This window comes from Triticum dicoccoides, chromosome 4A, assembly GCF_002162155.2.
Source record: "Triticum dicoccoides isolate Atlit2015 ecotype Zavitan chromosome 4A, WEW_v2.0, whole genome shotgun sequence".
NCBI classification, from domain to species: Eukaryota; Viridiplantae; Streptophyta; class Magnoliopsida; order Poales; family Poaceae; genus Triticum; species Triticum dicoccoides.
The window spans coordinates 640,337,404-640,349,067 of record NC_041386.1 but is presented as its reverse complement, the minus strand read 5'-3'; the positions used below and the strand labels follow the sequence as shown (position 1 = coordinate 640,349,067).

Genomic DNA, 11,664 nt, shown 5'->3' with positions numbered 1-11,664 from the left:
ATCAGGCCTAAGATGCGGACTTAAAGTCGCCCACAAACATTTTTCTAATATTGTTGCAGTGCAGACTTTTATGTTAGTGAGGTATTGAACTCCAGGCCTCTTCATCACCCAGAAGTCTGCTGAACTGAAAATGACAAATATAAACTTCCACAGTTATCACTGATCAGTTATCTCACCATGTGGTGCCAAGGGTCTGAAAGTGTAGAGTTAGACTTAACATGAAGTGTTTAGCCTAGAAAAATATTTCAGTTCCTACATGAATGCAATTTTGAACTAACTGGTTCCAAACTAGCTTATTCAAAAAAGAGAAACATCCATTACTTATGATCAGCACAGTCTTTTTTTTCTTTGTTTAAGAGAATAGATCAGGAAATAAGTAAAGCCCTTGAAAAGAGCACTAGGAAGGAGAACATATGACCTCTGTTAATTGTAAGCATGATGTCATGAAATTAACTACTCCCTCCTATCCAAATTAATTGTCGCACCTTTAGTACTACCTCTCTCTCAGTTTACAGGGCGTGCGCGTGCCCCTAGGTCGTCAATTTGACCAACCTAATACAAGTCATATATTACAAAAAATATACCAATATAAACTTCAGATGTTCTATTTTCAAACTGTATAATTTTTGTGTTATATAGTTTATATTAAGGTGATAAAATTAGCAACCTAGGTATACGCGTAGGACTTGTAAACTGAAACGGAGGTAGTACAACTTTGTACTAAAGCTGCGACATTAATATGGATCGGAGGGAGTATAAAAAGTTACTCATGCGGTTTACTAGTACAAAGACAATATATTTGAAAAAGAATGGGTCAAAGATGGAAGTAATTGATGAGTGCATGAGTGATAGTAGTTTCAAATGCCTGCGAAGTGCGAACAGTAGAGAAGGGAAAATGAGAGTCTGCCAAAGGGTTGAGTTGTGTTACTAGGGGTGAACAGAAAGCTCCTGGTCCGAAGCTCGACTCGGAGGTTTAACAAGCCGAGCCTCCGCCCTCCGCCCAAGCTCGGCGAGCCGCCTCAGTGAAGCTTGCAAGCCGGCTTGAAAGCTCGGTGCACAAGAAACATTGGCATGCTCTTTGCTATAGAACTAGTTTATTTCAGAACACTTGTGAGCACGACCGCACAGTGGTGTTGTACGAATTTAGTAGTTTTGGTTGTAGTTAGACTCTGATAATTTTCCCTTCTGTAGACTCTTATGAAAAAGTTGTTATGATAACCAATTTTCCAGACTACCACATATATATAGACATACTTGCCTTAAGCTGAGACCAACACAAGTAGCAAAGCCAGCTCTTTGCTAATCCCCTACTGTACAATCTTTGCCAACAAGAACCTACGAGCAGCATCTGCATACAACCAGAAACTAACACTTGAATGCTAGAGGGTCTGCTGTATTTATTTATTTAATCCCTTTGAGCCAGCTATATATTTCTCAATGGATTAGAGAAGCAGGGATGGGAACCTGAACATTGGAGCTGTATTATGGCGTCAAATGAGATATCCAATTGTTAATTGGAACATTTTGTTATTTTCAAATATACATATTTTTCCTGGAACTAATATTTGCTTCAGAAGTAAATTTCTTGCTGTGACTCGGTGTCTGAGTGAGTTGTTGTTTGCCGTCTTATTGTATTTGTGACACATTTGCATGCTAATTTAACATGATTTGACTATAGTGAGATAGATGTTGAATTTTGGTATCGTGCTGCACACTGGTTCAGTTTTTTGACAAAGGAAAAATATCTGCGAAACTCTAACAACTCCATTTTTCCAGGGCCTGATGTCCTGCTCGGTGAATGTCAGCCCAGGCACCCAGAGTATCATAAGTCAGGATTGTTACTAAGGTAAAGCTCTGTTGTCCCACAGAGGCTAGAGGGCTCCATTGTTATTGTTACTGTTGTTGTTGTGAACAATTCATGTGTGTATCAGCTATGATTGAGTTGCAGAGCTGGGTCAGTATAACTGCCAAAATACATGTTTGTAAATAGTTGGAATTTTTATTGTACCACCAAAGACCACCGGGTGTATATATAACTTGTTATTCAAGTGTGCTATAATTTTTTTGCCCTTGTCAACGCTGCTGCGGATCGCCTTCATCACACGGTGGGTATGATTTGGTTCGAACATGTATGTATGGAATTGAGTTGTAGCTTACAATAGGGGACATCTCAATTTATGCTCAGCTGATGAATTGTCAGTGGATATGTTTGTAACACCAAAGCACCACTCCACTTTGTGAACCAACAGTTTCTCTTCACAAAAACTGTATTAGTCCCACCACAAAGTTTGCGGCTTAGGAAAAAAAATGCCATTGTATGTCTCATTGACACGTGGGACTTGAACACACGGCCCTTTTGTGCGCCTGTTAATGTCTCAAGTGCCGAAGCTGCAAAAGTTTGTTGCACGTCAGTACTTCATCCTGGTTTTCTCGTATATTTGCGGTCAAATTTTATTATAAATGTAACTAATGTGGATTATATGTAGAAAAAAAAATATCTTAGAAAAAGTTCTTTTGAATATTGATCCAACAATATAGTTTCTCACATACAACTTATATTTTTGTACCCAAATATATGATTTAAAGTTTAGCCTAAAACACGAGGGGCTCATAAATTCAGACTCAGAAAGTATATATCAATGAAATAAATTATTATCTCACTAATATAATCCTAGGGTGTGGTTAGGTTTCAGTCGAATGAGACTTAGTCTCAGTCAAGTGACATAGTATATAAGAAAAAAGAAGAAAAACCGGAAAGAAAATAATTGTATGAATCTTCGTGCAAAATTAAAGGAATATAGCATCGGTTGAGACATAATGAAGTCTCAGTCGACTACTCAGACCGAAGGGGGACAATAATATTGCAAGTTCCTTATAGACCCCCATCTGGTTGTGCTTCATCTTGCGGAGATGGAACCAGGGAACAAAAACATGCTGTGACATTATCCTCCGCTCGGTGCACCGCTGATCACCCAGACAAAATGAAGACAAAATAAGGCCCAAAATTTGGCCCTGACTGTAGCTTCACACGTCTCGGCCGGTGCCAAATAACAGCTCGCCGGAATCATTTGGTTTTCCAAAGTCAAACATGTCTACATTTGATCAAGATTATAGAATAAATTATCGACATCGAAAAAAGACAAAATAAGTAAAACAGAAAAATACACTTCATGACGAATCTAATGATACTACTTTTGCATTGTGAATACTGATATCTTTTACTAAACTTGATCAAACATAGACATGTTTCATTTTTCAAAAATCAAACATGCACTACATTATACAATGAAGAGAGTACAACATCAACAATCACGGGAGTCCCCAAAAAGGGAACACCAACACTACTCTCTTACATGTACAGTACGTACTATTGTGTGTACGTTTGCAAAGGACGAGAAGAAGAAGTGGCGCACGGACGAACACCTTGCCACGTACGGTTCCGAGCTTAGTTATTCTTCTTGCGCTTCTCAATGAAGAAGAAGGAGGCGAGGGAGACGACGGAGAAGGTGGAGAAGACGCCGGCGGCGACCTTGATGGAGGTGGTGACGCCCGTGATGCTGACGACGTTGAAGGCGGCGGCGGGCGCGGTCTGGCCGTAGGCGACCTGCGTGCCGGAGGCGTCGAGCGCGTAGGCGCGCACGTAGTAGGCGGCGGTGGGGATGTCGAGGGCGACGCGGTACTCGACGCTGCCGCCGGCGCCGGCGTAGGGCTGCTGGGCGACCTTGAACTGGCAGGTCTTGTCCTTCTTGAGGTCGTCGTGGGTCTTGCGCCACTCGCGCTCCTTCTGGCTCGCCGGCGCGTAGCAGAGGCTGACCTTGACGCTCTTGTAGGCGGCGGCGTCGCCGGCCGGCCCGGACGCGTTCAGGGCCCACGTCACCGTGATCACGTCCTCGCCGGCGTGGAGAACTGGTCGAGGATCGGTTAATTTAGTCGTCAGTATCACAGCTCTACGTCTTGTTAATTAACAAGAATGCATATACGACGGTGGTACCTTGGCCGGGGCTGGGGGATGCGGTGACGTCGAGGGTGACGTGCAGCTTGGAGAGGTACGCCACGGCGCCGGCCGACGCGCAGCAGCCGGCGGCGAGGACTGCCACCAGCAACGCCATGACCAGCTCCGACCGTGCCATTGATCGCCCGTCGAACTTGGGCTCGAACTCGCACTCGCAGCTGCTGCTCGGTCGGAGAAGGTTGCGGCGGTTCGATGGACGGGGCTGGGAGAGATGGAGGAGTACGGATGGGTTTAGCGTGTATATGTAGGCACTTGGAGATCGTTGACCATAAGCCGGAGCTGCCATCCTTGTTGGGGTCGAGGAGGCGGGGCAAGGCAAGCATCTGGTTAAGCTAATGAATTTATTTAGGTGGTCGAAGGTCAGATCCTCTAGAGGGTCTCCAAAGGGTCCGGCCGGACGAGTGAGATGCGGCGGCTGGAGATTAAGCAGCGGCAGGAGTAATTAACTGAGCTAATTCTATGCGCTTCCATTCCAAACAAGACCGAGCATCGCGTCCTGAGTGGCAGTCGAGCCGACAACGAGTCTACGAGGGAGGGCATTTCGGCTGAGTTCACATGAGCACGACGGGATTTGCCTGGTTACTAAAGCATCTACAGCTGCATACGTCAAATATGGCCCCTCAAACGCCTGTGTAGTGACCGAGCACGTCTTAAATTTTACATGACTAGCTATAAAAAAGAAAGAAACGAAATTAACCTACGTACTACGTCGATCACCTAATTACTCATTTTTGAAGATGTCAACGATCTTCATGTCCGGCTCCGGCAGCATTGGCAGCAACTGCAGCTCTAGCTCCTCCGGTTGCTCCGCTTCAGCCTCCTCCGTCTCTATCTTCTCATTGAGTTCGATGAAAAGCGTGTCGGATGCCGCCTGCTCCTGCCGGAGGAACGCCCGGTTGGCCTCCAGATAGGCCTCATCCTGGATGGACTGCTGCTCCGCCATCTCATCGGACTAGGCGACGGCGAACTCTGCCTCCGCCTGCTCCATGTTGAAGCCCGACAGCTGCTGCTCTGGCTGCTTCGCCCCCTCCACCTCCATTGGAGCTCCTCCTCCTCCTCGTCTTCCCTCGGCTGCTCCTCCTCCTTCTCCGGCTCCGGCGATTCCAGAGGCAGCCCGACAGCGATGCGTGCAGCGCGTGTCGGTGTACTAGAGTAGGGGTACCCTAGTATCCCGAACTCGTGCACGGGCAGTTGCAGCGCCCCGCGGCAAGGCTTGCCGGGTGACCGCCAAGACCCTCCGTGGTTCCCTTGAAGACCATTCAAGAACAAAGTACTCAAACCAAGGCCCCGGCAAGAGGAGCTTGCCGGGAAGGCAAACCAAGGCCCCGACAAGAGGAGCTTGCCGGGAAGGCCAACCCAGGCCCCGGCAAGAGGGTCTTGCCGGGAAGAGACAAGACCCCGGCAAGAGGAGCTTGCCGGGAAGGCCACTCAAGGCATACCAAGAAAGCTTGCCGCGACGCGCCCTGCGTCCCGGCAAGGCCCGGTGAGCAACAAGCTCCCGGACACGACAAGACGACGACCGCGGCAAGGAGCTTGCCGCGGGAACCCCCCCCCCCCCACTTCGTGCCCGCGCTCCAGCACACCTGCTAACGTGTCGCTCTAGGACTCTCCCAAGCACACGTGGCAGGAGGCCGTGCAGCTAGGGGTGCGCGGTGGCAAGCGGAGATGAAGAGAAGGCCATCGTGGCAAACGGTGGCGCTCCTAACGGTCACTTTCTGCACTGTTTAGGCAACTCAGACAGGCATTCAATGACCTTGTCCCCTGCCGTCAGAGTTAGGTAGGGTGCACTGTATCCACAGTAGCGGTAGCTGCACCTACCGCATCCTTTTCCATTTTACCCTTCTAGTCTACGTTGCTACCTGTCGGTGACCCCTTGAAAGTATAAAAGGAGGACCAAGCGCAACGTAGAGGAGGTTCGGCCGGTTCGACTCATTCGAAACATCAAGAACACTCTCACGCTCGGTCTGGTAGCGTCCGTCGCTCCTGAGCAAGAATTCAATACACACGAACAAGCAGCAGTAGGGTTTTACGCATCCGTGTGGCCCGAAGCTGGGTAAAAACCGCCCGCGTGTACTGCCTCGATCCGCTCTTTGTGCGGCCTCCGCCCTCACCGAACCGAAAGGGGCCCTATCCCCATAGGTGCCGGTGGATCAGCCATCCCCGACATCTCTGGCGCGCCAGGTAGGGGGCGTCGAGATTGTGGGAACCCGATCCGGCGTGCACGCAAGCTAAATCTTCATCGTCTTCATCGACATGCCACCGAAGAAGAAGGATTCGGAGGTAGCTGTTCCGTCTGCGTCGCTTTCACCACCTCCGGAGCAAACGGGTGGTGGAATGGACGCCGGCGGAAGAATGGGCGTCGACGAGGGAGCTCTCAGTGCGGCCAAGTCCAAGGACAAGGCGGCACAGACCTCGGCGTCCATGCGCGCACCGCGTCCCTCTCAGGAGGCACGGGACCAGCAGCGTCATGGCGTTCGCAACGCCATACGTCCGCTGGGCCAAGATCAAGCTGGTGGTGCTCGTGGCGCTCAAGACCAACATGCACGTCAACGTGCTGGCTCGAGCGAAGTACGGTTGCCTGGACGGGGCACTGCTCCTTCTAACGTGGTTAGGAGTCCGAGCACGCCCCACTCCTCGCACCGTTCACCTCCGCCGCCCACCACTCCAGCAGAAGCCTTGGCGCGAGCTCAACTGCTCCTAGACTATCCTCCGACGGCGGACAGGACCGACGAATGGAGGGCCACTATCCAGAGCCTCATCGGCTTCGCCAACGGCGACACTGCGCGGCAACCAAGCACCTCGCTGCCGCGGCAGGACAGCCGGACGCGAGCCGATGGCAACAAGACCGGGGGAGGTGCGACTTCCATGCACTCTCCACCACGAAGGCCAAAATCGCCGACTCGCCGGGTCCACCCCGACAGCGGCTCCACCGCGTCGTCGGACCCACGAGCTCGTCGCGACCAGCGTCAAGTTCTCCATGAACGACAACGAGAAGACGCTCGAACCCGCATCGAGCGCCGAAGAGAAGCGCGACGTCAATCCGACAAGCGCGATGGGCCCTCTGTTGACATGCATGCGCCAGGGGAACCAGGCGATCTGCCGTACGCGGTAGGTTGTCCTGCGTTCACCCGTGAGCTGCGGCAAGTCCAGTGGCCCAGCACAAAGAATTTCAAACCAGACGTACCAGAGAAGTATGACGGCAAGACGCATCCGTCGGAGTTTCTCAGCATCTACACCATCGCGGTGCAGGCTGCCGGGGGACGGGACGACAAGATCCTTGCCAACTACTTCCCGCTGGTACTCAAGCCCAATGTCAGATCCTGGCTCATGCACTTGCCGGACAACTCCATATCCTCCTGGGCTGATCTGTGCCATCAGTTTGTCGGCGCCTTTACAGGCGGCCACAAGCCACATGGCCAAGAGAGCGATCTTCATCTGCTCGCCCAGAAGGAAGGAGAACCACTGCGCAAGTACATTCAGAGATTCAGCCGTGTACAGCACAACATCCCAGACGTCCACCCCGCCGTGATCATCAGCGCGTTCCATCAGAACGTGCGAAACCGAAGGATGAGGGAGGAGATGGCGATGTGTAAGATCAGAGACGTCAGCGAGCTTTACGCCCTGGCCGATAAGTGTGCACGCGCTGAAGAGGGGAGGAGGCTCCCCGAAGAGAGTACAGGAGCAGGAGGATCCGACAGTGAGGATGTCGCCCCGATAAGGAAAGGCCGGCGGCGGAACAACAGAAGGAAAAAGGGCAAGGAAGTGCTAGCTGTCGAGCAGACCGGCAACGGAGGTGGCGCCAAGGAAGCTAAAGCTGGTGGCTCCGGCAAGGAGGCCCAGCCTGTGGCGGCCGCCGACAAGCAGGACGGCTCCAGCAAGCAGTATTGCAAGATCCACCGCACCAAGGGCCACGATCTCCAGAGTTGCAAGAAGGTTGAGCAGGTCGTTGAACTGCAGAAAGCTGAATACGAGCGACGCGACAAGGAGAAGGCCCAGGAAGGAACTGGTGGATCCGGCAAGAAACATCCCGGCCGAGGAGGACGCCGCGGCAAGGCCAAGCAGCGGCAAGGAGACAGACCTCCCTGCGGCCGCGACAAGGATGAAAATGACGACGATGACGAAGACACGGATGATGACGAGGCCGATGAGCAGGAATTTCAGAAGGCCACAGAGGTCCTGTGAGTTGACGGTGGTGCTTCTCTGCATACTTCGCACCGAAAACTCAAGCAGTGGATGCGGGAGGTTAATGCAGCGGAACCATCCGTAGAGTCACGCAAGCCTCTGAAATGGTCCAGCACGCCTATCATCTTCGACATTGAGGATCACCCTGATCGCGTAACTGCGGTCGGGTGCTTGCCGATGTTGGTTTCACCAACTATCCGCAACCTCAAGGTCACGAAGATGCTAGTTGACGGCGGGGCCGGCTTGAACCTGATATCCTCCGCGGTCCTCCAGAAACTTCAGATCCCTGACAGCGAGCTCGAAGAGACCGGCACATTCCAAGGAATCAACCCGGGAAGGAGCAAGCCGAAGGGGAAGATCACGCTGTCGGTCACATTTGGCAGCGAGCTGAACTTCAGAACTGAGAGGGTCACATTTGACGTTGCCGATTTTCCATTGCCCTACAATGGGATCCTTGGCCGTCCAGCGCTCGCCAAGTTTATGGCAGCCTCTCACTATGCATACAACATGCTCAAGATGCCAGGCCCGATAAGTGTCATCTCTGTCCCCGGCGACAAGAAGGATGCCCTTATCTGCGCCGACAAGATCTACCGGGAAGCAGCAGCCGCAGCTGATCACAACACACTTGCCGCTGAAGCTCCCGGGGGGAAGAAGAAGACAAAGTCCGGCAAGAGCTCTGATGCCCACTCCCGCAAGCGCACCTCTTCGGAGTGCTGCGCTACCGTCGAGGACGCACCATCGAGCTCCACCGGCAAGTGTAAGAAGGCAGTGGCAGCTCCACCTGAGACTAAGAAGGTATCCGCCAAGGAGGATGGCACTGGTGGTACCTTCACCATCAGTGCCACGCTTGACCCCAAATAGGAAAGCGCGCTCATTGCTTTCCTGCGGGCGAATGTCGACGTGTTTGCATGGCAACCGTCTGATATCCCCGGTGTTCCCAGGAAAGTAATTGAGCACCACCTTGCCGTTTGTCCTCATGCGCGGCCCGTCAAGCAGAAAGTCAGGAAGCAAGCAGTGGAGCGCCAAGAGTTCATTGCAGAAGAGATCAGGAAATTGGAAGCAGCAGGCCTTGTCAGAGGAGTGCGCCATCCCACGTGGTTGGCCAATCCTGTAGTCGTGCGCAAGGCGAACGAGAAATGGAGGCTTTGTATAGACTTCACTGATGTCAATAAAGCTTGTCCCAAAGATCCATTTCCCTTGCCGCGCATTGACCAGATTGTTGACTCCACAGCTGGATGTGATTTGCTTTCATTTCTTGATGCATATTCAGGATACCATCAAATCTTCATGGCAGAAGAGGATGAGGAAAAAACCGCATTTATCACCCCTTGCGGCACATACTGTTTTGTACGGATGCCCTTTGGGTTGAAGAATGCTGGTTCAACATTTGCAAGGATGGTCCATGTCGCTTTTGAGCCACAGATACACAGAAATGTGGAAGCCTACATGGATGATATAGTGGTCAAGAGCAAGGACAAGGCTACCCTGATCCAAGATTTAGAAGAAACTTTTGCAAATCTGCGCAAGATCAACCTCAAGCTCAATCCCGAGAAGTGCGTGTTCGGAGTCCCTTCCGGCAAGCTTCTCGGATTCTTTGTGTCTCAGCGGGGAATTGAAGCCAACCCCGATAAGATCAAGGCCATCGAGAAGATTGAAGCACCGAAGCGCGTCAAGGATGTGCGAAGGCTTGCCGGATGCGTGGCTGCTCTCAGCAGGTTTATCTCTAAGTCCGCAGAGCGCGCCTTGCCGTTTTTCAAAATATTGAAGAAGGCAGGTCCGGTGAAATGGACTCCGGAAGCGGAGGATGCGCTGCAAGACTTGAAGAGGTACCTGTCCTCCACTCCAATACTTGTCGCACCTAAGCCACAAGAGAAGTTGCTGCTGTACCTAGCGGCAACCAATCAAGTGGTTAGTGCTGCGTTAGTAGCGGAGAGGAAGGCGGATGATGAGCCAGCGACCGTGACAAGTGAATCCAGCGACAAGCAGGGGGCTTCTCCGACAAGCTCTGGCCCCGACAAAGTTGAGTCTGCGCAGGCATGCAAGGAGGTGCAGAAGAAGATGGTGCAGTGCCCAGTTTACTTTGTCAGCTCCCTTCTTCAGGGGGCTAGGTCGAGGTACTCTGGTGTGCAAAAATTGCTTTTCGGCCTTCTCATGGCCTCGAGAAAGCTGCGCCATTACTTCCAGGCACACGAGATCACAGTTGTCACTCGCTTTCCGCTGAAGAGGATACTGCAGAATCCAGAAGCAACAGGCAGGATTGTCGAGTGGGCATTGGAACTGTCAAGCTTTGGCCTCAAGTTTGAGAGCACTGCAATGGTCCAGAGCAGGGCATTGGCAGAGTTCATAGCAGAGTGGACGTCAACCCCAGACGAAGAAATTCCAGAGACGAGCATCCCCGTCAAAGAGGCAAGCAAAGAGTGGCTGATGTACTTTGATGGTGCCTTCTCGCTGCAAGGCGCCGGTGCTGGCGTGCTGCTTATCGCACCCACCGGAGAGCACCTCAAGTACGTAATCCAGATGCACTTTCCCAAGGAGCAAGCAACGAACAATACTGCAGAGTATGAGGGTTTGCTTGCCGGCCTCAGAATCGCAGCCGACCTTGGGATCAAGAAACTCATTGTAAGGGGTGACTCGCAGCTTGTCGTCCACCAAGTGAACAAGAACTACCAGAGTCCATTGATGGAAGCTTATGTTGATGAAGTGAGAAAGCTAGAAGAACACTTTGATGGCCTGCAAATGGAGCATGTTCCGCGAGTTCAGAACGATATTGCTGACGGCCTGTCAAAGTGTGCAGCACTAAAGTTACCTGTGGAACCAGGGATTTTTGTGCTCAAGCTGACTCAACCATCTGTAACACCGTCGACTGGACAGAGAAAGAAGAGGAAGTTGGTTTCTGATGACTACTTTCCGGCAGAGCTTCCCGAAGCCGCCGCCAAGAAGGTCCTCAAGATCGACGCCAAGAGTGCTGAGGAGCAGTCTGCTCCGGCGAACCTCTTGGTTTGTTCCGTTGAAGCAGACGCTCCCGACAAGTTTTGCTCCGGCAAGCTTGTCGGGGAATATCACGCTCCGGCCGAACCGCAGGTTCTTGCCGTAGAAGCGGATGTTCCCGCAGCAACAGATACGCCTTTAGTCCTTGTTGTCGAGCCACAAGCTCCAACATGGGCGCAGCAGATTGTCCGTTTCCTCCAGACAGGAGAGCTTCCCTAAGAGCAAGAAGAAGCTGAAAGAGTAGCCGGGCAGTCAAGTATGTACAAGTTTGTCGACAACACACTATACAGAATAAGACTCAACGGTGTGAAATTGAAGTGCATTCGCCGGGAAGAAGGACAACAGCTGTTGGCGGAGATACATGGAGGCATATGTGTTCACCACATTGGCGCAAGAGCACTTGCCGGCAAAGCATTCCGACAAGGCTTCTTCTGGCCGACAGCCCTCCAGGATGCAACTGCACAAGTAACCAAGTGTGAAGC

General features: G+C 51.7%; 2 protein-coding genes across 2 annotated transcripts in view; one reads left to right on the top strand and one right to left on the bottom strand.

The window, feature by feature from the left end:
* Positions 1–2,077, top strand: part of LOC119287610 — a 3,582-nt gene extending 1,505 nt beyond the window's left edge. Inside the window, exon 2 of the mRNA XM_037567188.1 lies at positions 1,777–2,077. Coding sequence (XP_037423085.1) covers positions 1,777–1,845 — 69 coding nt within the window. The 3' untranslated portion in view covers positions 1,846–2,077. The remainder of the gene's footprint in view (positions 1–1,776) is intronic.
* Positions 2,078–3,192: 1,115 nt separating this feature from the next.
* On the bottom strand, positions 3,193–4,207 carry LOC119289514 (high-affinity nitrate transporter-activating protein 2.1-like). Its single transcript, XM_037568819.1, has 2 exons — positions 3,992–4,207; positions 3,193–3,906 (listed from the first exon to the last, which is right to left on the bottom strand). The coding sequence occupies exons 1-2, from the start codon at positions 4,128–4,130 to the stop codon at positions 3,446–3,448; spliced, it is 600 nt and encodes a 199-aa protein (XP_037424716.1). The 5' UTR covers positions 4,131–4,207; the 3' UTR covers positions 3,193–3,445.
* Positions 4,208–11,664: the final 7,457 nt, after the last annotated feature.

Excerpts from the sequence above, each read along its gene's own strand:
- LOC119289514 (XM_037568819.1), bottom strand. The coding sequence starts at position 4,130 with ATGGCACGGTCGGAGCTGGTCATGGCGTTGCTGGTGGCAGTCCTCGCC. Across the intron at positions 3,907-3,991 it reads ATCCCCCAGCCCCGGCCAAG|TTCTCCACGCCGGCGAGGAC; the intron begins GTACCACCGTCG and ends ATCCTCGACCAG.